Raw genomic sequence first — 26,029 nt, forward strand, 5'->3', positions numbered from 1 at the left:
TGCCACTGAAAAACACGTAGACAGTTTATTTGTTGTCATGGTGGTGGTCAGAATTGAAGAAAGTTTTCTTCAAGTGAATTCAAACAATGTAACTATGATAAAAGCAACTGTTGTCAGGAAAGACAAGGGGGTTCTCAGAGCAGAAGCTGATTGGCTGAAAAGACAGAGAGAAAAGTTGAAAGGTCTTGGCAAAGGACACATTTACCTTGGCGTAGTTTGCAAATCAAAGTAGCCCCATATTCTTACGAGTCAACCACAAACAGGGTTGGGGTGTAATTGATTACATGTAAACTGAAAATACAGATACTTTTGAAAAACTAGATGATTTCTTCTCAGATGACTTTGAAATTCAGAAAAGACATTAGCAAAAAAATACATTATGAAACCTTTATTTTCTCAATGACATTCAATTTAATATTGAAAAAAAGTTGCATTTGGGGCCTCCTGAGTGGCGCAGTGGTCTAAGGCACTGCATCGCAGTGTTGCGGCGTCACTACAGCCTGGGATCGAACCCAGGCTGTGTCAATGCCGGATGTGACCATGAGTACCATGCGGCGCACAATCGGCCCAGCGTAATCCGGGTTTGGGGAGGGTTTGGCCGAGGGGGCTTTGCTTGGCTCATCGCGCTCTAGCGACTCATTGTGGTGGGCCTGGCGCCTGCAGGCTGACTTCAGTCATCAGTTGAGCGGTGTTTCCTCCGACACATACGTGCAGCTGGCTTCCGGGTTAAGCGGGCAGGTGTTAAGAAGCACGGCTTGGCGGTTCATGTTTCGAAAGCAAACACTCTACATCAAAACTCAGAAGGACAGACAGGGTCTCCTCAGTCTCGCGCTCCCCTCCGGGTCTGCTTCTTACCAAACGGTGTGCATCACAGACACCAGGGATCCTCAACTTCAGTCGATCCACCTCAACACTTCCCCTGTTATCACTGCATTCAGCTGCTCTCTGCTCCGGAAAGAAAAGCAGGCCACAGCTGTCGTCAGTCTCAAAGGTTACATCCGTTTCCAAAACACTGCCCCCATCATCTACCGGCTGCATGTCATGTTTTGTATTTGAAACAGTACCAAACTAAAACCTGAGATATTTTGGTTTGTTTGTTTTTAGTTTTTGTTTCTTGAGGCCTGTCATGCAAACAGCGTCCGCCTGAAAATTGTTGTCCTCCCCAGGCCCCTTGAAATGTCTCTGAGACCCCTGAGGCTCCCTAGTTGAGAATCACTGTTGTAGTGTAAGTATGCAATACATTTTCTTTGGTATACCTTCCCAATCTGACATCTTAGTTAAATTGGATCGTCTTACGCCATGACTGTAATGGCTGCTAAGTCATATGGCTAAAAATATAAACACCCAAGCGTTCTCTGCTCTCATTGCTTATGACAGAAATTAGAATGACCAAGAATTCTGCCTAAAGGCACATCTGTAGTGTAAAATGACTTTGTATTTTACTAACAGGACATCAGCGGTGAAAGGTGTCCTCACATACTTAGTGAGAGAATAGGCTAAGCTTCATGGGATGGCACAGGAAACAACAACAAACACTAAACACCTATACTTCTCAGAAGTCTACACCTGATTGAACTGCTTTTAACACCACTGACCTCAGCTGACATGGCAGACATCAGTTCTGACTCATTAGAATCACATCAGTCAAATGCACAGAGGTCATTGACCCCTGGAAATATCCATAGAGGCAGAAATGAAAGAGGAGAACATAAGTTACTGGAGAATATAGAAGTTACTCTACATCCACTGGTTACTGTTTGTACTAGAGAACATTTGGTGAATAACATTGGGTACAGTCTGACTAAGATGTGTAGTCTGAATGACATGATTCAACTACTGACAATATAAACATGTGTTGACATCATTTTGGGGAGGATGAGGCAGGGTATAGTATATAGTATTTTATTTGTATTGCTGTTAAAATTACCTCTGAATTCACAAAGGTATATGTCTGACGTATCACAAAATACCTGCAATTCCTCATCATTGCCAGTATCATCTGGACCTGGGTTTTCCCAATGAGGTTGGGTTTCATTGATAATGACATTAGGTTTCTCTTTCCTTTCTGGTGTTTGACATATCTGTGTTGAAAAATAGGGAATGCTCTAGAATCATAGGGAATGATCTAGAACCTGGTTCAATGATAGGGAATGATCTAGAAAAGGGTTCAGCAAAAGGCGGACTGCGGGCCAAACCGGGCCACTATATATGTTTTTGGCTCCCCAAAGGTTTAGGTCAAAATAAGACTACAATCATCAGGAATTATGCAGAAATCTGTTCACCAAGTACTCCCACGAATAGAAAACTAGATGTGATCGTGTTTCAATGTAATCAAAGTATGAAATATTTATTTGTAAATACAATCTAATTTTTGGCTTAGTTGTGGTCAATTTGTAGTGTACAAATTATTATAATTATGTTCTGACATCTGGATCATCCCCTCCGACAAAAATCGGCAGGCTGTTGAATCTATATAGTTGCCTACCCCGATTTAGAAAAATTAATTATATGGAATGGTCTAGAGCAGGGGTGTCAAACTCATTTTACCCCGAAGACCGCATTCGGTGTTCAACGACGTCTGGAGAGCGGCACTGACATCAAGAAAATATATATTTCCTTGCCTCAAAATTATGAATTGTCGATGCTCCCCGGCTCTCTAGTGACTATTAGAGAGCTGGACAGACAGTCAAGAAACTGCAGTTTAATTTTTAGTCACCGGAGGGCAGGATTGGAACCCCTCCCGGTCCGAATATTTGATCCCCCCCCAGCAAGAGTGATCTTAGTGAATTTCAGTGTGATATGCATCAATTAAATCAATATTGGGCATACTTTGAATGGGGGCAAGTTGCCATTGGGCAATATCAAAGAAACAATTTATTGCAATCAACTTTCTGCAAACAGCAGCAGACTACACCATTATTTTATAACAGAAACCGAAAGCTGCGCGGCAGAGAGTGAAAAACGAATCTCAGTTTGAGGGGCGGGGCAGGTCAGATGTTATATATATAGACTGCTCAGATGAACACTGACAGAACTATCACCATCTTTCATCGGATAAGTTTCAATTGTCAGCATACGGATTTACTAACAGTATTTCTTAAAACAAACTTGCAAGACTTCACAACAACAACTTCCCAACAGTATCTACTGAACATGTAAGTCATTTTCCATTATTAAGCTACAGCAGGCCTATTTTACAGAAATGTACTGGAGAAAAAAAGCTGAACAGCATATCAAGCAAATTATCTTAGAATTTGTTAGTTATTACAATGGGCTGAATAAATGGTAATGTTAAAGCCTGTAGGTAAATATAAAAGTTGTAATGCATTGTACAGTATAACTTGTCATGAGTGTGTACGACTCCCTTATGTCTTTCAATCATCTCATAATGATTGTCATTATATACCAGCCATTTCAGTCAGCTGAAATGTTGGATAGAGACAAAACATTACATATTGTTAGCCTTATTATAAGGATCATACATGCTTTTAACAAGTTATAAAGCATTACACCTGTAGGCTTTAAGTAAAGTGTTACTAAACTAATTCATTCAAAACATTCAATTGAGCTATGCTAATGTAAGGCCAAATAAATAATACATGAAATCCTCTTTCAGATATCTATCATGGAACTCACTATAACGCTTTTGAACGGGAACTCACTTCCCCTGACAGTTCCGCCACACACCACCGTGGGGTCTCTCAAGAGTTTGATTCAACAACACTTTGAAGTGGCCACAACAAAGCAGAGGCTGTTAGGTGTCAATGGGAACAACATCAGTCTCAGCGATGATTCAAAAACTTTGAGCGACTATGGCCTGCATTCAGGATCTAAAGTGATGGTGCTGATTACGGAGCCCGCTCCTATCCAGGTGTTCCTGAAAAACGAAAGGGGCCAGACACACACATATGATGTGGTGCCTGGTGAGACTGTAACCCAGTTCAAAGCCAAGGTACAAAACAAGGAGGCAGTCCCTGCCAACCAACAGAGGCTGATTCATGAGGGTAGGCAGCTCGAGGATGGCCAGATGCTGGAGAACTACAACATCAGAAATCAAAGCACCATCTATCTGACGCTCCGTCTAAGAGGAGGCTGAAGAAACCCAGTATCGACCTGAAACCACCTGTCACATGAAGCCCTTAACTTATTATGCATTCCATGTCTATAGAGAAAAAGCAATCAATCTTGAACAAAAATGTGAATTGTCCTACATTTGTATTCAATTGTAAACTTTAAATTAAGCATGGCTGATATAGGCGTATATTAATGAGATTGTTATCAAGTAATAAACATGTATAAAACTAAAACTGTCAACCATCATTGTCATGGCTCCAACTCAAAAGAAAAGACAAAGCAACATAAGGTACTGGTCAGTTTCTTGTCCGTTGTGCTATTGCTCTCTTATTTGACATGATAGAGACAGAGCAGTAACATTTACAGTTGAGTTGACTCAAATTGAGACAAAGCAGTCCACTTGAGGAAACTCCGGCCCGGCCTTGTCATCAATATACACAATGTTTCATGGTCTGATGAAAATCCTAAACGTTATACATTCAGATGGTTTTAAATTAGTTTGATTCAAGGCCGAAACAGTTACTATTATTCATTTCCTACAGCACTTTTGCTTTGCTTCATCTTAAACTATACAAATATAAATGTGTATCTATGAAGAATAGGTAACATATATTTACCATTGCTCAAACCAAAATACACCTTGGCACAAAGGAAGCATACTCAAGTGTTTCAATTCATTAAATATTTTAAATATCAGTTAGAATACAATTAAGACGTATTATTTCAGTTATAGGTTATTTTGCATGTGAGCAACACATTGAATGTGTTAGGATTCTGTTAGTTTTGCACCTTGTGTAGCATTTGACCAAAGTCCTAAACACTACCCCAGTCAATTTGCCTGGTTGTACCAGCTTGCTGCACTGGCATTCACAGGCCAGCCCTTGTAACATTATGTAACTCCTGAGGCACACACACGGTGCCCTCTTCATTCAGTCATTTGGGAGAAGATCTTGGGAGGCTTCACTTCCTCACAGATGCAAGCTAAGCATTCCACAATGATGCCACCAATTTGGTCAACAGCATTCGAAACTGAAAACACAAAAACACAGATTGGCAACAGAGCACCACGGTATATTCCAAATGTATGCATCCTTAAAAGAAAATCCAATGAGAACTGCTCACCTGTACAGACACATAGTTGATGTTGATGAACTGGAAGGAGGTCCACACTTTCCAGTTCATCTTCAAGGCAGGCCAATAAATACTATTCACCTTTCTGTGGAGTCTGCCCCCCTCTTACCCTAAAACAGCATTAGAATGGATTCAAATGAATGTACAGGCATGACAATAGCTGTCTGTGCCCAATAATGTTTGTACCATCTTTTGTGCTACTACCATATTGTGCTGCTGCCATGTTGTGTTGATAGAAGACTTCCCAAGGCCGAGAGAATGCCACTGAAAAACACGTAGACAGTTTATTTGTTGTCATGGTGGTGGTCAGAGTTGAAGAAAGTTTTCTTCAAGTGAATTCAAACAATGTAACTATGATAAAAGCAACTGTTGTCAGGAAAGACAAGGGGGGGTTCTCAGAGCAGAAGCTGATTGGCTGAAAAGACAGAGAGAAAAGTTGAAAGGTCTTGGCAAAGGACACATTTACCTTGGCGTAGTTTGCAAATCAAAGTAGCCCCATATTCTTACGAGTCAACCACAAACAGGGTTGGGGTGTAATTGATTACATGTAAACTGAAAATACAGATACTTTTGAAAAACTAGATGATTTCTTCTCAGATAACTTTGAAATTCAGAAAAGACATTAGCAAAAAAATACATTATGAAACCTTTATTTTCTCAATAACATTCAATTTAATATTGAAGAAAGTTGCATTTGGGGCCTCCTGAGTGGCGCAGTGGTCTAAGGCACTGCATCGCAGTGTTGCGGCGTCACTACAGCCTGGGATCGAACCCAGGCTGTGTCAATGCCGGATGTGACCATGAGTGCCATGCGGCGCACAATCGGCCCAGCGTAATCCGGGTTTGGGGAGGGTTTGGCCGAGGGGGCTTTGCTTGGCTCATCGCGCTCTAGCGACTCATTGTGGTGGGCCTGGCGCCTGCAGGCTGACTTCAGTCATCAGTTGAGCGGTGTTTCCTCCGACACATACGTGCAGCTGGCTTCCGGTTTAAGCGGGCAGGTGTTAAGAAGCACGGCTTGGCGGTTCATGTTTCGAAAGCAAACACTCTACATCAAAACTCAGAAGGACAGACAGGGTCTCCTCAGTCTCGCGCTCCCCTCCGGGTCTGCTTCTTACCAAACGGTGTGCATCACAGACACCAGGGATCCTCAACTTCAGTCGATCCACCTCAACACTTCCCCTGTTATCACTGCATTCAGCTGCTCTCTGCTCCGGAAAGAAAAGCAGGCCACAGCTGTTGTCAGTCTCAAAGGTTACATCCGTTTCCAAAACACTGCCCCCATCATCTACCGGCTGCATGTCATGTTTTGTATTTGAAACAGTACCAAACTAAAACCTGAGATATTTTGGTTTGTTTGTTTTTAGTTTTTGTTTCTTGAGGCCTGTCATGCAAACAGCGTCCGCCTGAAAATTGTTGTCCTCCCCCAGGCCCCTTGAAATGTCTCTGAGACCCCCTGAGGCTCCCTAGTTGAGAATCACTGTTGTAGTGTAAGTATGCAATACATTTTCTTTGGTATACCTTCCCAATCTGACATCTTAGTTAAATTGGATCGTCTTACGCCATGACTGTAATGGCTGCTAAGTCATATGGCTAAAAATATAAACACCCAAGCGTTCTCTGCTCTCATTGCTTATGACAGAAATTAGAATAACCAAGAATTCTGCCTAAAGGCACATCTGTAGTGTAAAATGACTTTGTATTTTACTAACAGGACATCAGCGGTGAAAGGTGTCCTCACATACTTAGTGAGAGAATAGGCTAAGCTTCATGGGTTGACACAGGAAACAACAACAAACTCTAAACACCTATACTTCTCATAAGTCTACACCTGATTGAACTGCTTTTAACACCACTTTCCTCAGCTGACATGGCAGACATCAGTTCTGACTCATTAGAATTACATCAGTCAAATGCACAGAGGTCATTCACCCCTGGAAATATCCATAGAGGCAGAAATGAAAGAGGAGAACATAAGTTACTGGAGAATATAGAAGTAACTGTACATTCACTGGTTACTGTTTGTACTAGAGAACATTTGGTGACTAACTTTGGGTACAGTCTGACTAAGATGTGTAATCGGAAAGACATGATTCAACTACTGACAATATAAACATGTGTTGACATCATTTTGGGGAGGATGAGGCAGGGTATAGTATTTTATTTGTATTGCTGTTAAAATTACCTCTGAATTCACAAAGGTATATGTCTGACGTATCACAAAATACCTGCAATTCCTCATCATTGCCAGTATCATCTGGACCTGGGTTTTCCCAATGAGGTTGGGTTTCATTGATAATGACATTAGGTTTCTCTTTCCTTTCTGGTGTTTGACATATCTGTGTTGAAAAATAGGGAATGCTCTAGAATCATAGGGAATGATCTAGAACCTGGTTCAATGATAGGAAATGATCTAGAAAAGGGTTCAGCAAAAGGCGGACTGCGGGCGAAACCGGGCCACTATATATGTTTTTGGCTCCCCAAAGGTTTAGGTCAAAATAAGACTACAATCATCAGGAATTATGCATAAATCTGTTCACCAAGTACTCCCACGAATAGAAAACTAGATGTGATCGTGTTTCAATGTAATCAAAGTATGAAATATTTATTTGTAAATACAATCTAATTTTTGGCTTAGTTGTGGTCAATTTGTAGTGTACAAATTATTATAATTATGTTCTGACATCTGGATCATCCCCTCCGACAAAAATCGGCAGGCGGTTGAATCTATATAGTTGCCTACCCCGATTTAGAAAAAATAATTATATGGAATGGTCTAGAGCAGGGGTGTCAAACTCATTTTACCCCGAAGACCGCATTCGGTGTTCAACGACGTCTGGAGAGCGGCACTGACATCAAGAAAATATATATTTCCTTGCCTCAAAATTATGAATTGTCGATGCTCCCCGGCTCTCTAGTGACTATTAGAGAGCTGGACAGACAGTCAAGAAACTGCAGTTTAATTTTTAGTCACCGGCGGGCAGGATTGGAAACCCTCCCGGTCCGAATATTTGACCCCCCCCCCCCCCCCCCCCCGAGCAAGAGTGATCTTAGTGAATTTCAGTGTGATATGCATCAATTAAATCAATATTGGGCATACTTTGAATGGGGGCAAGTTGCCATTGGGCAATATCAAAGAAACAATTTATTGCAATCAACTTTCTGCAAACAGCAGCAGACTACACCATTATTTTATAACAGAAACCGAAAGCTGCGCGGCAGAGAGTGAAAAACGAATCTCAGTTTGAGGGGCGGGGCAGGTCAGATGTTATATATATAGACTGCTCAGATGAACACTGACAGAACTATCACCATCTTTCATCGGATAAGTTTCAATTGTCAGCATACGGATTTACTAACAGTATTTCTTAAAACAAACTTGCAAGACTTCACAACAACAACTTCCCAACAGTATCTACTGAACATGTAAGTCATTTTCCATTATTAAGCTACAGCAGGCCTATTTTACAGAAATGTACTGGAGAAAAAAAGCTTAACAGCATATCAAGCAAATTATCTTAGAATTTGTTAGTTATTACAATGGGCTGAATAAATGGTAATGTTAAAGCCTGTAGGTAAATATAAAAGTTGTAATGCATTGTACAGTATAACTTGTCATGAGTGTGTACGACTCCCTTATGTCTTTCAATCATCTCATAATGATTGTCATTATATACCAGCCATTTCAGTCAGCTGAAATGTTGGATAGAGACAAAACATTACATATTGTTAGCCTTATTATAAGGATCATACATGCTTTTAACAAGTTATAAAGCATTACACCTGTAGGCTTTAAGTAAAGTGTTACTAAACTAATTCATTCAAAACATTCAATTGAGCTATGCTAATGTAAGGCCAAATAAATAATACATTAAATCCTCTTTCAGATATCTATCATGGAACTCACTATAACGCTTTTGAACGGGAACTCACTTCCCCTGACAGTTCCGCCACACACCACCGTGGGGTCTCTCAAGAGTTTGATTCAACAACACTTTGAAGTGGCCACAACAAAGCAGAGGCTGTTAGGTGTCAATGGGAACAACATCAGTCTCAGCGATGATTCAAAAACTTTGAGCGACTATGGCCTGCATTCAGGATCTAAAGTGATGGTGCTGATTACGGAGCCCGCACCTATCCAGGTGTTCCTGAAAAACGAAAGGGGCCAGACACACACATATGATGTGGTGCCTGGTGAGACTGTAACCCAGTTCAAAGCCAAGGTACAAAACAAGGAGGCAGTCCCTGCCAACCAACAGAGGCTGATTCATGAGGGTAGGCAGCTCGAGGATGGCCAGATGCTGGAGAACTACAACATTAGAAATCAAAGCACCATCTATCTGACGCTCCGTCTAAGAGGAGGCTGAAGAAACCCAGTATCGACCTGAAACCACCTGTCACATGAAGCCCTTAACTTATTATGCATTCCATGTCTATAGAGAAAAAGCAATCAATCTTGAACAAAAATGTGAATTGTCCTACATTTGTATTCAATTGTAAACTTTAAATTAAGCATGGCTGATATAGGCGTATATTAATGAGATTGTTATCAAGTAATAAACATGTATAAAACTAAAACTGTCAACCATCATTGTCATGGCTCCAACTCAAAAGAAAAGACAAAGCAACATAAGGTACTGGTCAGTTTCTTGTCCGTTGTGCTATTGCTCTCTTATTTGACATGATAGAGACAGAGCAGTAACATTTACAGTTGAGTTGACTCAAACTGAGACAAAGCGGTCCACATGAGGAAACTACAGGCCGACCTTGTCAGCAATATACACAATGTTTCATGGTCTGATGAAAATCCTAAACGTTGCACATTCAGATGGTTTTATATTAGTTTGATTCAAGGCCGAAACAGTTACTATTATTAATTTCCTACAGCACTTTTGCTTTGCTTCATCTTAAATTGTACAAATATAAATGTGTATCCATGAAGAATAGGTAACATTTATTTACCATTGCTCAAACCAAAATACACCTTGGCACAAAGGAAGCATACTCAAGTGTTTCAATTCATTCAATATTTTAAATATCAGTAAGAATACAATTAAGACGTATTATTTCAGTTATAAGTTATTTTGCATGTGAGCAAATTAACACATTGAATGTGTTAGGATTTCATTAGTTTAGCTCCTTGTGTAGCATTTGACCGAAGTCCTAAACACCCCCCCCCAGTTAATTTGCCTGGTTGTACCAGCTTGCTGCACTGGCATTCACAGGCTGAAAAGACAGAGATAAAAGTGGAAAGGTCTTGGCAAAGGACACATTTACCTTGATATAGTTTGCAAATCAAAGTAGCCCCATACTCTTAGGAGTCAACCACAAACAGGGTTGGGGTGTAATTGTTTACATGTAAACTGAAAATACAGATATTTTTGAAAAACTAGATGATTTCTTCTCAGATTACTTTGAAATTCAGAAAGGACATTAGCAAAAAAATACATTATGAAACCTTTATTTTCTCAATGACATTCAATTTAATATTGAAAAAAGGTGCATGTGGGGCCTCCTGAGTGGCGCAGTGGTCTAAGACACTGCATCGCACTGGGATCGAACCCAGGCTGTGTCAATGCCGGATGTCACCATGAGTACTATGGGCGGCGCACAATCGGCCCAGCGTCATCCGGGTTAGGGGAGGGTTTGGCCGAGGGGGCTTTGCTTGGCTCATCGCGCTCTAGCGACTCATTGTGGTGGGCCTGGCGCCTGCAGGCTGACTTCAGTCATCAGTTGAACGGTGTTTCCTCCGACACATACGTGCAGCTGGCTTCCGGGTTAAGCAGGCGGGTGTTAAGAAGCACGGCTTGGCGGGTCATGTTTCGGAAGCAAACACTCTACATCAAAACTCAGAAGGACAGACAGGGTCTCCTCAGTCTCGCGCTCCCCTCCGGGTCTGCTTCTTACCAAATGTCGTGCAAATTACAGATACTTTTGAAAAACTAGATGACTACTTCTCGGACTACTTTGAAATTCAGAAAGTACTTAGCAAAAAAAATACATGATGAAACCTTTATTTTCTTTACAGTTCTTATTGTACTAGTTCTTATTTCATCAACACTGTCAAGTACAAGTATATTAAGGTTATAATATTGTAGAGAACAATGTAATTATTAATTATATGTCATTTATAATGACCAAGGTCACAGAGAACTACGTTTTAACATTCATTTCGTAGCACACTCTTGATTGCCCCGTTTTTCGCTACGTCATTGATAAGCAGTGAGTGAACGCCCAATTTTACTAGGCTGGCAGCTAACGTTAATTACATTCATTGTCAAAGCACAATATTTGTTCAACAGTTGTGAAATGACAATTAGAACATCTATAAGAACAACAGTTAAATTGTTCACATGTATCACAATTTAATCCATGCTTAATAACATCAACAATGGTCTATCGTTTTGTAAACTAGCTAGCATACCCTGACATTTGCTTACATGCGTTGCTATGGTTACATAGTACCACAAGTTGTCTTGAGCAGCATGTTTCTCAAAATAGACCAAAAAGTAAATGTTCTCCCCAAATAATTTTGATACTTAAATATGAAATGTCATCCCACATCCCAGGCTTGCATTGGTGCTGGCTGTATCCCTATTTCGCAAATGGTGGCGTTGTTGACAAGTTGGCTATTTTAATGTGTTCGGCCTATATTGTTTTTCCGTGATTCACTGCCATTATTAATCAAAGACCCGAAAGGAGGAGTATGATAATTCCGCCCCGGTGGCTTAAAGGCTCTTATTGGCCAAGACATAAAGTGTCAGCTGTCCAGGGTTTCTATACGTCATTGTTCCCGGCTCGCACGAGTGACCCTGCCGCCATCATGGGGGTAAAACAAAAAACAAAACAAAAAAAAACACGCTTGAGTTTGATATGTTCAGTGTTGCAGTTGTGTGTAAGCCTGACTCTACTTTAATGTCTCTGTAAATACATTGGGACTTATACTGTTCTTTATTTTGCTAATGTTGACAGATGTTATGGTTTTATTGTAAAGTTGACAAAGGTAAATAAATGTTGGTTACCAAAAAAAACACAAAAAAAAAACCCTGCCGCCATCACTTCACAGTACCTTTTGGCTGGCACACTGCCGTGACACGACACAGGAAGCTGAAATAGTGAATATCCAATGATATACATCATTCTGAATATCCCGTCCCTCATTGGCTCTCCGCTGAGAACCAGAACGGGTGGCTCTCCGCAAGCTTGTGGTGCTGAAATCTTGACTTGCTATGATAACGATGTAATGGCAATGAGACATTTCCCTGTGGAACCCAATAAACACCACCAAAATGGACGATGATTTGTTCCAGTTAAGACAACTCCCGTGAGTGTATATATACAAAAATGTATTAATTTCTAATTTGATCGTAACTGGATCATTTTGTTAAACCGACCCTTCGCCCACAGCCTTTCTTTCGTGATTGCTTGAATTGCAGCTGTTGGGTGACAATGATCTCTTGACATAATAATAGGTGCAACATTGTATTCCTATTTTGTGCTAGTCAGAGTACTCTACACGAATACAATGTGGCATGTCGAGGAACTGACGGGCGTTTTGTTTGAAAGCAAAGCATCAATGACCGGTAAACAGTAACCCTGACCCAAATGCTCATATGGGTGCTACAACAATGTCGGCTAGTATTTGTATTTCTTTTTTACTGGTAGTGACAGTGTGCATATTTCACAGGGGGTTCATTCACATCATTGCCTACTGTATATGCAGCTACTGCCTTGCCAACATCATTCGTCATGCCTTTGTTTTGGTCATGCATGAGTTGCACCAGTTTGTTAGAATGGGGTGGTTAACATCTAATATGTTACACAACATGTAGCCTATTTTCATTTTATTATAAATATGTATGCTAGCAATGGCCACACATTTAGCCTAAAAATGACTGTAGGTATACTGTAGGTAACATATGTATATGTCAGCCTATTACTAATTATTTAGTAGCAGCAAATATAACCATGATTTGGAATGGTTTTAGAATATTCATACTACAATTGTATCTATTGTGCATGAAAATCTATTACGTTCATTTATGTTTATTGACAAAAATACATACTTTTCACTGAAGCTGGTCGACCAGAGTTGTCCACACCTGGCTATCACCATCAATTTCCAACTATGTTTCTATTGAGACTCTCCTTTTTATGTGTAATAAAAAAAGGCACAGCATTCTATTTACAATTGTTCCTATGCCAGTAAAGCAGTGACTTGGCAGTAGGCCCAGTTACTACCTAAAAATTGTAGAACTGAATTTGTGCAATGTGATTGTGGCAGCAAACTGTCTTTCTCCCCAGTGTGAACCTCAAAATAATATTTCCAAACAGGATCCATAGATCTTATGCTATTATGATGGTTGAGGCAATTAGGCCTCATTGCAACTTTCTTGCAGAAAGTGTAACGCCATCAACACAACGGTTTACAGAATCAGAGCAATGCCCTTCTCCAAGTCTATATGGGATAAATGTGGTATTGTTCTGTACATAACTGAAAGAAACAGAACCACAGTAAGCAAGGCATGTTGATTTCTAGGCTCCTCACTGGGCGATCAGCTGTATTTCTTCTGCCCTTGGCAAATCTGTGTAGTAATTACTGTGATTAAGACATCACTGGGCTGCCTCCATGTTCCTTTTACAGTGTTCCACCCTCTATCAGCAGTCTGTCATCTTACAAAATGTGGAGTTTATAAGCTTGATAACATACAGGTGTTTAAGGTATTGTCTAAATTTGAGAATTTTATTTTTCTTAACAAATCTATTTGTGGTCTACACACAATTATTAGGTGGCACACAAGTTTGTCAGTTGTGAACAGCAGTGCACAACTTACCTCTGTTTGCCTGGGAGGAACAGCTCATATCACCTAGGCAACAGCCTCTGATTCTCAGCTGCATTCAGCTGTGTTGGCACAAACGTCTTTACAGTAGGCTGGCAAACTGATCCAAGTTGATCTTCCTGGCTTTCTCTATTGCAGCGTGGTCAAGTTCCGTCGCACGGGTGAGAGCACACGCTCTGAGGATGACTGCTTGGGGAGAGACCAGGAAGTCCAGATCGATGGGAGGCAGGCTTACATGGAGTCTGTGGCACTTCACGATGGCGCACTAGTACCCCGGGAGTTTGCCAACCCAACTGATGGTATGACTGGGTCCCTCCTTAGCCATCACTCTGACTGTCCCATCCAAATTCAAAATAACTTCCATATGCATGAAATTGCCTTCCAAATCAAATCAAATCAGATTTATTTATATAGCCCTTCTTACATCATCTGATATTTCAAAGTGCTGTACAGAAACCCAGCCTAAAACCCCAAACAGCAAGCAATGCAGGTGTAGAAGCACGGTGGCTAGGAAGAACTTCCTAGAAAGGCCAAAACCTAGGAAGAAACCTAGAGAGGAACCAAGCTATGAGGGGTGGCCAGTCCTCTTCTGGCTGTGCTGGGTGGAGATTATAACTTCCCCCTCTCTCCTTCCACCTACCCCATCAGGGGACCACTGGAGCTTATAATGGCCTGTCTCTTTAATGAGATTGACTACAGTTACTCATTGCGTACACATTTATCATAGTAACTTGCAATCCATACTTGCAACTCATCATCTGTATCTTATGTAATTTTCTACTTGAGTTGGTATAAAATGTATTGTTAATTGGTTACACCTCTTATTCTCCTCAGACACTTTCATGGTGGAGGATGCTGTGGAGGCCATTGGTTTTGGGAAGTTCCAGTGGAAACTCTCCATCCTCACTGGTCTGTCCTGGGTGAGCAGCCATGCTTAAGACAGTCCGAGAGTAAAACTGTTATGCAGGTGAATGAGGACCCAAAAGCGACTTGGCGAAAACAGAGTCTTTATTCCAGTAAATAGCAAAAGTAAAACTCCTGGACAATTAAAGAAGAAAACAAAACATGAAAAAACTTAAATCCACTCGTAGTGACGAGGACAGACTGGAGACTCGACCATTGACTGCAGGTTGCCTCGGGAAGGCACCGACCGTAGCAGACTTAGACACCTGCTCACACGCAGCATCTGAAGGAGACAAGACACGACAGGGCGAGACAATGACACAGCACAGCGAACATCATACAAGGATCCGACAAGGACAGAAGCGGAAAACAAGGGGAGAAATAGGGACTCTAATCAGAGGACAAAATAGGGGACAGGTGTGAAAAGACTAAATGAGTGAGTTTAGGAGAATGAGGAACAGCTGGGAGCAGGAACGGAACGATAGAGAGAGGAGAGAGAGGGAGGGGGAGAGAGAGGGATAGAAAAAGGGAACGAACCTAATAAGACCAGCAGGGGGAAACGAACAGAAGAGAAATCATAATGACAAGACAATATAAGACAAAACATGACAAAAACTTAACAGTTTCATAACATGTTGTGTATGTGCTGTATTTCAAACCTGTACACGTAAGTATAATGTATATGAGCGCAATTCACTGTGTCTTCATTGTTTCCTGTCCCACCGGTCCTTATGGCCGCTGTTTGTTCAGATGGCTGATGCTATGGAGATGATGATTCTAAGCATCCTGGCACCACAGCTTCACTGTGAATGGAGGCTTCCAAGCCTGTGGGTGGCGCTACTCACCTCGGTAATGCCGGTCTCATTCTTACATTGATTACCAGTAACACTAAATGATGACTGGATTGGTGGGCTAACGGTAGTTAAAATCAAATGAAATGTTTTCGTCACATACACAGTTTACAACAGGTATAAAAGGTGCAGTGCTATGCTTATGTGCTAGCTCCCTCAACAATGCAGTACATTAATCAATAATAACAATGAGTTGTTGAGAAGGTGGTGCTGATTGTATGGACTAGTAGTGGTAGTGATGAGTGTAATAGCAGTAGCTGTTGATGTTAATGCAGTCTTACACTATCACATTTCATTACTGACAAAGCCTCTACATATGTGATATCCATTTCCTCTGTTTTTTTTAAACTCCAGGCGGTGTTCATTGGAATGATGATCAGCTCTTCCATTTGGGGGAACATATCCGATAAGTATGGCAGAAAAACAGTGAGTTCAACAGCTGGGTTTATTGTGGTGGAGGTCATATCGAGTTCGAATTGTCATTCCACTTATTCGGTGCCTTTTTAAAAGTGTAACTTAGTCCCCAAAAAACGTTTGATTTCACCTAAATTTTTACATTCTGTCTTAAAAAAAGCACATGTTCAACTTGATAAAAAATAGGTTAAATAAAAAAATAACTATAATAATTTAAGTTTTAATGTCACATGCACAAGTAGAGTGAAATGCTTTTTTGCCAGCTCTAACCCAAACAATGCAGTTTTCAATAACAATGTAATGTAAAAATAACAAGGTACAACAAAAACACACAAGATATAGAAATAAGAAGAACACGATAAAGTAAGTAAACATACTATATACAGGGTCAGTTCCAGCACCATATTTACAATGTGCAGGGATATTGGATCGATAGAGGTATATATGTATAGGGGTAGGGTGACTTGGCATCAGGATATATCATAAACAGAGTAGCAGCAGCGTATATGATGATTGTATGTGAGTGGGTGTGTGTAGACTCAGTATAATATGTGCATATTATTTTGCAAAGAGCCAAAAATATGAATAAAATACAAAGGTCAACTAAGATAGCAGTCTTATGGTATGGGGATAGCAGTGCCTTTTAAGTTCCAAATAAAGTCACATGGTTGACCATAACAGGGTTGATGAGAGGAGAGGAGGAGCTTGAGTCTTATGAGGGGTTCATGGCTCTGTTTAAATACATTTTTGATCATCCTGTGGAGGGCAGAGAGGGAGGTGAGCGTCTGCTTCAGCTCCAGCGGGGGTATCAGACGGCTGCTGAGTATGCGCTTACCTTCTGGACAGTAGCAGCTTCCAGTGGATGGAATGAGCCGGCGCTCAGCACGTTATTTAGAAGAGGTCTGAGCGAGGAGGTCCAAAAGGAACTGGCCTGCTGAGATGACAACCTCACCCTGGACGCAGCCATTGCGACGGCCATCCGTCTGGATAACCTCCTCCGGGAGCGTTGGCATCTACATCACTTCAAATCAAATCAAATCAAATGTATTTATATAGCCCTTCTTAGATCAGCTGATATTTCAAAGTGCTGTACAGAAACCCAGCCTAAAACCCCAAACAGCAAGAAATGCAGGTGTAGAAGCACGGTGGCTAGAAAAAACTCCCTAGAGAGGCCAGAGCCTAGGAATAACCTAGAGAGTAACCAGGCTATGAGGGGTGGTCAGTCCTTTTCTGGCTGTGCCGGGTGGAAATTATAACAGAACATGTCCAAGATGTTCAAATGTTCATAAATGACCAGCATGGTCAAATAATAATAATCACAGTAGTTGTCGAGGGTGCAACAGGTCAGCACCTCAGGAGTAATTATCATTTGGCTTTTCATAGGCGATCATTGAGAGTATCTCTACCCCTCCTGCTGTCTCTAGAGAGTTGAAAACAGCAGGTCTGGGACAGGTAGCACATCCGGTGAACGGTCAGGGTTCCATAGCCGCAGGCAGAACAGTTGAAACTGGAGCAGCAACATGGTCAGGTGGACTGGGGACAGCAAGGAGTCATCAGGCCAGGTAGTCCTGAGGCATGGTCCTAGGGCTCAAGTCCTCAGAGAGAGAGAAAGAAAGAATTAGAGAGAGCATACTTAAATTCACACAGGACACCGGATAAGACAAGAGAAATACTCCAGATATTACAGACTGACCCTAGCCCCCGACACATAAACTACTGCAGCATAAATACTGGAGGCTGAGACAGGAGGGGTCGGGAGACACTGTGGCCCCATCCGACGATACCCCAGGACAGGGCCAAACAGGCAGGATATAACCCCACCCACTTTGCCAAAGCACAGCCCCCACACCACTAGAGGGATATCTTCAACCACCAACTTACCATCCTGAGACAAGGCTGAGTATAGCCCACAAAGATCTCCTCCACGGCACAACACAAGGGTGGGCGCCAACCCATACAGGAAGACCACGTCTGTGTCTCAACCCACTCAAGTGACGCACCCCTCCTCGGGATGGCATGGAAGAGCACCAGTAAGCCAGTGACTCAGCCCCTGTAATAGGGTTAGAGGTAGAGAATCCCAGTTCTCTACCTCTACACTCGGCGAGTGTTCGGGATCAGAGCCTGAACCCATGGAGGTAGGGATAACACGCCTTCCCCCGTCGGAATAACGGGCTGGGGTTCTGTACTGTGGCCAGGGAGGGCACAAGCGCCAGCGGTGTCCGTTACTTCAGAATCTGGGATCCACTAGAGCAGAGGGACTGTTACGTGACATTACATCCCCTGGAACAGGAGTGAGTATTCCATCTACTGCTCTTCCTGTTAGACTCTTTTTAGTACCACCACTCTGGCTGACTGTCCCTCATGTCCCGTGTCTACAGCTTTAGGCGCCGTTGGGAACTTTATGGATCAGACCCTTGCCTGCTCTCTCAATATTACTACCTACCTGCTCTCTTCTCCTTTTCCGGTTCAAGGTCTTGACTGTCGGCCTCTAGGATCCGGAACCATCACACACATCACCCAACCACTCACCCTCACCGTGGAGCCCAATCACCAGGAAAACATCCCCTTCTTCATCACCAGTACACCTGTTCACACCCGTTCCTCGGCCTACTTTGGCTTCAGCGCCATAACACTACCATCTCATGGTCGAGGATGAGAATCACCGACTGGTCACCTGAATGCCGGAAGACCTGCTTTCCTGTCCCCTTTGGTTTCATGTTGGTTGAGAGTCTGGTTGCCCTCCATCCCAACATCCCGGAGGAATATCAGGATCTAAGGGAGGTATTCTCCAAGACTAATGCTACTTGTCTCCCTCCTCATCACCCCTGAGACTGTGCCATTCACCTGTTTTCCGGTGCTACACCTCCGCACAGACACATGTACCCTCTGTCAGTGGCTGAGACCCAGGCCATGGAGAACTACATTCATGCTCCAACAGGGTTTCATCCGCAGGTCCACGTCCCTTGCGTCAGCTGGTTTCTTCTTTGTGGCCAAGGAGGGAGGAATACACCCTTGTTCCGATTATTATGGACTCAGTGGCTGGTGCCATCAGTAATCGAGCAGCTCTGCGGGGCCAGGTTCTTCACCAAACTCATTCGCATCCGGGAGGGGGATGAGCGGAAGACTGCCTTCCACACAATGTCTGGTCACTAAGGGTACTTGGTTATGCCCTTTGGCTTAGCCACTGCTCCGTAAGTGTTCCAGGCATTCGTCAATGAGGTGTTCAGGGACATGCTCAGACATCAGGTGGTTGTGTACATCGATGACATCCTGATCTTCTCGACCAACCTGGAGGATCACATCACTCACGTTTGAGCAGTCCTGGAATGCGTCTTGGCTAACCACCTGTTCGCCAAGGCGGAGAAGTGCCAATTCCACCAGAGGGCTGTCTCCTTCTTGGGCTACCAAATCATCCCGCAGGGAGTGAGAATGGAGGACAAGAAGGTAGATGCGGTAAGGCCATGGCCAGTCCCAACCACCATCAAGGGGTTTCAACGGTTTTTGGGGTTTGCCAACTTTTACCGCTGCTTCATCAGGAACTTCAGCGCCGTCGCTGCCCCTCTCACCTCCCTCCTCAAGGGTGGGCCTAGTAGGTTGGTTTGGTCTCCAGCAGCTGACAAGGCCTTTCATCTCCTCAAGGGGTGTTTCACCCCCGCCCCCTTGCTAAAACACCCAGATCCGCTACCTTTTGTGGTTGAGATAGACGCATCAGAGGTGCCATAATTTGCAAATAAATTCATAAAAAATCCTACAATGTGATTTTCTGATTTTGTCTGTCATAGTTGAAGTGTACTTATGATGAACATTACAGGCCTCTGTCATCTTTTTAAGTGGGATAACTTGCACAATTGGTGGCTGACTAAATACTTTTTTGCCTCACTGTATGTGCTTTGACAGGCTTTTATGAGACATCAGTTTTATATCAACGTCTTGGGCAGAGATGGGGAATAGGGATATCCATGACAGTGTGATATGTGGTAGAGATAGTTAGGGTATTTTGCTGTCTGTGTCAGAGCTCACAGTTACGGGTGGGTGTCTGTGTACACAGGGTCTGAAGATGAGTGTGGCGTGGACCATGTTCTACGGTGTACTGAGCGCCTTTGCCCCCGTCTATGGCTGGATCCTCTTCCTCCGTGCCCTGGTGGGATTCGGCATCGGAGGAGCCCCACAGTCGTACGTATCCCTTACTGTTGGCATTATAGCAATAGCTACAGTATACTGTAGTAAGACACAGTAAAGGATTGGGTTATGTTATCTACCCAGTTATAAGTGGGCTACAGATTGACTCTATATTATATTAATGACACACAATAATAGTTAATAGAAGTAGCATAATAGTCACATGTCCTTCTCCCTTCAGGGTGACACTGTATGCAGAGTTTCTCCCCATGAGGTCCAGAGCCACCTGCATCTTGCTAATCGAGGTATGACTTATCCTTTTCTATCACTTAGTAAGAGTTACACTCTAGTCTGTGGCCTGTCCAACTCAACTCCCCTCTCCTGTGCTTCTATCTCTCTGTCCAACTGTGCAGTCGTCCTGTGAGGTCCACTTTTAACTCTGTCAAGTTTGTCATTGATTTGAGACATTAGCAGGTCTGTGAGGTACAAATTGATCCGCTTGTTTGTGAGTGATCCTCTTGATGCCACGTTTTTGGCCTTTCAGGAGCAGGATAGATCTCCACTGACCTGGATCAATGAAGCTGCTTCAATGTGCCAGGGAACTCATCATGCCAACCATTTGCTGTTCCTATTGCTGTGCCCCTGCAGATATTCTGGGCACTGGGCACTGTGTTTGAGGTGCTGCTGGCCATCCTAGTGATGCCCACTCTGGGCTGGCGCTGGCTGCTCGGCCTCTCCACCATTCCGCTCTTCATCTTCGCTATCCTCTCTTTTGTGAGTATGCAGTAGTGTAAAGTATTTATGTAAAAATACTTTATAGTACTATTTAAGTAGTTTTCGGGGTATCTGTACTTAACTCTACTATTTTTTACAACTTTTACTTCACTACATTCTTAAAGAAAATAATCTACTATTTACTCCATACATTTTCCCTAACACCCAAAAGTACTCGTTATATTTTGAATGCTTAGCAGGACTGTAAAATGGTCCAATTCACGCACTTATCAAGAGAACATCCCTGGTCATCCCAACTGCCTTTGATCTGGCGGACTCACACATGCTTTGTTTGTAAATTATGTCCGAGTGTTGGAGTGTTCCCCCTGGCTTTCTGTAAATGAAAAAAACTATAATATGGCGCCATCTGGTTTGCTTAATATAAGGGATTTGAAAATGATTTGTACTTTTAATTTTGATACTTAAGTATATTTTTGCAATTACATTTACTTTTGATACTTTAAAACCAAATACTTTTACTCAAGTAGTATTTTACTGGGTTACTTTCACTTTTACGTGAGTCATTTTCTACTAAGGTATCTTTATGAAATTGGGTACTTTTTCCACCACTGGTATGACAGTAACAGCTACTACCAATTCACTTGAATGAATTTATTTTACACTATTAAACGACTGACCCTTTGGTTTTGGAAACAGTGGCTGCCAGAGAGTGCACGCTATGACGTGTTGACAGGGAACCAGGAGAAAGCTCTGACTACCCTGAAGCGCATCGCCAAGGAGAACGGAGTCCCCATGCCCCTGGGAAAACTAATTGCTGCTAGACAGGTACAGCCCAGCACATTAAGATATATTGTATGGAATACTTACAGGGCATACTAAAGTAGTTTGGCTTGTTTCAGTTGTTTATCTCTCATATTGTGTTTCTTGACTGTTTGTCAATTAGGAGGACCGTGGGAAGTTCCAGGATCTTTTCTCACCACATTTTCGCTGGACCACAATTCTGCTGTGGTTTATTTGGTAAATACATTACTTTACATTTCCTAATTTTTAGATACAGGTAATTAAAAGTTAGTAGATCACATCTGATGACTAATTTAAACTCTTACATACTTTGATTGAACATCTTCATACATTTTTTTATGTAACCTTTATTTAACATAAGAGTTGCATCTTTAATTATCCCAGTTTTCCTCATGGGAATCTTTAGATTGACTGTTTTATCTCTTAAGGTTCTCTAATGCATTCGCCTACTATGGCCTGGTCCTGCTCACCACTGAGCTCTTCCAGGAGGGGGGCGTCTGTGGGGGTGAGTTACTGCTCCTTCTCCTCTGACATCATCAGTAACACTCACACAAACACTCTTAAGGATAGTATTAACCTGCTGAGCCCAAACCATCTTATTCAACTAAAAATTGATATTTTTGTAACGCTTTAACCAAGAGTAACTCCAATTGACCGCAGGTTACATTAGCCTTTAAGTCTCAAGGTCATTTCAGGACCTTGTGATTCTGGGGGGTTGCAGTGAGCACTGCTAAGTGTGCATCACGTGTTTCTTGTGTTATGTCTCGCTCTAGAGTCAAAAGGTAGTAAGAGGGAGCCCAGGTGTAGCCTGGAGTGTAAATACCTGACCTCAGACGACTACAAGGATCTGCTGTGGACCACCCTGTCTGAATTCCCAGGTATACATCTTCGACCTCCTGCTTTCAACTAATAGTCATAATACTGTTAAACACAATTGCATGGGGAGAAGGGTACTGTGAAATAAAGTAGGTTGTAAATAGTTCTTATTGATTAAAAAGACTAGTAGAATATCTGAATAGATTGGTTGATGTATAATGTTGGGCAGGCTTGCTGGTGACTCTGTGGGCCATCGATCGGCTGGGAAGGAGAAAGACCATGGCACTGTGCTTCTTCGTCTTCTCTCTCTGCCTTGTGCCACTCTACGCTTGTGTAGGGAGGTAAGACCATCCGATACAAAATTACAAAGTTATTACTTTTAGGATTTGCAATGCACTACTCTATGACAAACATAACACTGTGGTGGATCCGCAACTGACAACACAATAACAGTGTTGTTGTTGTTGTTATTAACATTGTTGTTGTTGTCTGTGCTTCAGGACGTGGCTGACAGTATTGATATTCATCGCCAGGGCCTTCATCGCAGGAGGTTTTCAGGCTGCATATGTCTACACCCCTGAGGTGAGGTCATAGGCCATACAACCCCATGTACCCTGTGGCTACATTATCGACTCAATAGAATGCCAGCTCTTACTTTAAAAACAAAGATTATAATTAATCGTAGACGTCAGGTTTCTGTTCAGTTTAATTTCTTTGATAGATTTGTGACTAAATGAAGGGATAGTTATTTGGTTTGTGCTCTTCTTCTCCATTGGTTTCTAATAAGTATTACAGTGTCAATATGGTACAAAGTAAATTACACTGTAAATAAAAATAATGCGTAAAACTTGACATTCCCTTTTGCGTAAACAGCATGAAGTGTCTGTCCTGAATGTTTATGTGTGATGTATTCCCATGGTGTTCTCCTGACTCCTCAGGTATATCCAACAGCAACCAGAGCATTAGGTCTGGGCACTAGTAGTGGAATGGCTAGAGTGGGAGCCCTCATCACACCCTTCGTTGCACAGGTAAAATCGGAAAAAAGGTTACCACAACCAATATATGAAGAATGTTTGTACATAATGTGTACTGAAAGACATTCACGCCATCACATAGAGAGTTATCCTACCTAGGGTGGTGATACGGTTTTCATTCCTCCCCCTGTTCTGCAGGTGATGTTGGAGTCTTCTGTGTACCTGACTCTGTCAGTGTATAGCATCTGCTGCCTGCTGGCTGCCATCGCCTCCTGTGCTCTGCCCATTGAGACCACTGGCCGGGGCCTCCAGGAGTCCAGCCACCGCGAGTGGGGCCAGGAAATGGTGGGCCGGACCCCTGCCAACAGCTCTGGGGGCATCCCACACTCCGACTCTGGGTCCCAGGAGGACGGAGCACATGCAAGAGGGTGGTGAAGGAGGGACGCTGGAGTGGAAGAGGGAGGCAATGAAGGAGAAGGAAGCTAGGCAAGCAGCCCTTGTCCATTCTCAGCTCAAATGTGTCATTACTGGTTTGTATATAGGCACCACAGTGACTTGAGAGAGAGCCTGCCACCAAAATGTTATTCAAAAACATTTCTCTCTCATTTTAATCTTCAACCACTACCACTGTCATGATTTTTGCCAATGTAGGATAAAAACACTCTGAGTGAGACAGAGCTCAATCGATTATCCTGAGTATACACTGGGTGGTAGCAGGGAGAGAAACTGTTCAGGGTGGGTTTGTCATTCTTATATCTCAGTATTTGAATTTCATATTATGAGGGAGAAGAACAGCGAGATTTATAGTAACAGTGAGAGTGATAGTGAAAGAGAGTGATAGAGGACAATGCTTTGTTGCATTGTTTCTATTAACCTGTTTCTTTTAAGAGAGCCTTAAAACAATGTTTCTACTCAGGTCCTACCACTCAGTTTTAGATAAGGGACACATTGAGGGCTTTTGACAGAGATGTGACGTCAAGGGCCCCAAAAAATCCATTATATTTTGCAAAGCTATAATGAAAACAATGACATGTAATGAATTGCTATCTAATGATACAATAACTACCCATTCAACATAATCAAATCTGTGCATCTGGGGTTGTTTGCAGATTCGCATCACCACGTTAACCATCCGACATGATGCACTTCATAGAGGTGTGAAGTCACAAATCTCAGTTACGCTTCAGTTTAGACACTTATATACTGAATAAAAATATAAACGCAACATCTAAAGCGTTGGTTTCATGAGCTGAAATAAAATATCCCAGAAATGTTCCAAACGTACAAAAAGCTAATTTCTCTCAAATTTTGTCCACAAATTTGTTTACATCCCTGTTCACATCTGGCTTCTTCACCTGCGGGATCGTCTGAGATCAGCCACTTGGACAGCTGATGAAACTGTGGGTTTGCACAACCAAACAATTTATGCACAAACTGTCAGAAACCGTCTCGATGAAGCTCATATGCGTGCTCATCGTCTTGACCTGACTGCAGTTTGGCATCGTAACTGACTTCAGTGGGCAAATGTTCATCTTCAATGGCCACTGGCACGCTGGTGAAGTGTACTCTTCACGGATGAATCCCGGGTTTTATCAATGGCAATTTGAATGCAAAGAGATAGCGTGACGAGATCCTGAGGCCCATTATCGTGCCATTCATCCGCCGCCATAACCTCATGTTTCAACATGATAACGCACGTCCCCATGTTGCAAGGATCTATACACAATTCCTGGAAGCTCAAAGTGTCAACGTTCTTCCATGGCCTGAATTCTCACCAGACATGTCACCCATTGAACATGTTTGGGACGCTCTGGATCGACATGTACGACAGTGTGTTCCATTTCCCGCCAATATCCAGCAACTTCGCACAGCCATTGAAGATGTGTGGGACAACATTCCACAGGCCACAATCAACAGCCTGATCAACTCTATGTGAAGGAGATGTGGCAAACTGCATGAGGCAAATGGTGATCACACCAAATACTGACTGTTTTTCTGATCCATGCCCCAACCTTTTTTAAGGTATCTGTGACCAACAAATACATATCTGTATCCCCAGTCACGTGAAATCCTTAGATTAGGGCCTAATGCATTTATTTAAATGAACTGATTTCCATATATTAACTGGAACTCAGTAAAATCTTTGACATTGTCAGTGTAAATGAGGCAATCAAAATAATTACGTAAAGTCTCTGTGCAGCTGGCATAAGCATTCATTAGCACTCATATTCTAGACCTGTCTTGAGAAGGTCGTAATGTTATTTATCAGGATGACTATAGTTTATGTAAATTAGGAAAATTGCATATGAGTACTGATGAAAGTTCATGCCAGGGTTCATGCCAGGTGTTATAATGCTCATATATGCATTTTGAG

The 26,029-nt window shown here is 42.3% G+C and overlaps 3 protein-coding genes across 3 annotated transcripts; all 3 read left to right on the top strand.

The window, feature by feature from the left end:
• Positions 1–3,011: 3,011 nt before the first annotated feature.
• LOC124033288 (polyubiquitin-like) lies at positions 3,012–4,296 on the top strand. Its single transcript, XM_046345274.1, has 2 exons — positions 3,012–3,155; positions 3,617–4,296. Exon 2 carries the CDS (start codon positions 3,626–3,628, stop codon positions 4,094–4,096), a length of 471 nt encoding a protein of 156 aa, XP_046201230.1. The 5' UTR covers positions 3,012–3,155; positions 3,617–3,625; the 3' UTR covers positions 4,097–4,296.
• A 4,191-nt stretch (positions 4,297–8,487) lies between these two features.
• On the top strand, positions 8,488–9,769 carry LOC124033289 (polyubiquitin-like). Its single transcript, XM_046345275.1, has 2 exons — positions 8,488–8,628; positions 9,090–9,769. The coding sequence occupies exon 2, from the start codon at positions 9,099–9,101 to the stop codon at positions 9,567–9,569; it is 471 nt and encodes a 156-aa protein (XP_046201231.1). The 5' UTR covers positions 8,488–8,628; positions 9,090–9,098; the 3' UTR covers positions 9,570–9,769.
• A 2,618-nt stretch (positions 9,770–12,387) lies between these two features.
• On the top strand, positions 12,388–24,980 carry LOC124033290 (synaptic vesicle 2-related protein-like). The gene is made up of 16 exons (XM_046345276.1): positions 12,388–12,526; positions 14,181–14,341; positions 14,877–14,962; positions 15,696–15,794; positions 16,151–16,222; positions 20,259–20,383; positions 20,571–20,634; positions 20,978–21,103; positions 21,761–21,889; positions 22,008–22,081; positions 22,294–22,370; positions 22,639–22,743; positions 22,911–23,022; positions 23,182–23,263; positions 23,620–23,709; positions 23,854–24,980. The coding sequence occupies exons 1-16, from the start codon at positions 12,492–12,494 to the stop codon at positions 24,088–24,090; spliced, it is 1,674 nt and encodes a 557-aa protein (XP_046201232.1). The 5' UTR covers positions 12,388–12,491; the 3' UTR covers positions 24,091–24,980.
• The last annotated feature ends 1,049 nt before the right edge of the window (positions 24,981–26,029 follow it).

Source organism: Oncorhynchus gorbuscha, linkage group LG04, assembly GCF_021184085.1.
Source record: "Oncorhynchus gorbuscha isolate QuinsamMale2020 ecotype Even-year linkage group LG04, OgorEven_v1.0, whole genome shotgun sequence".
NCBI lineage: Eukaryota > Metazoa > Chordata > Actinopteri > Salmoniformes > Salmonidae > Oncorhynchus > Oncorhynchus gorbuscha.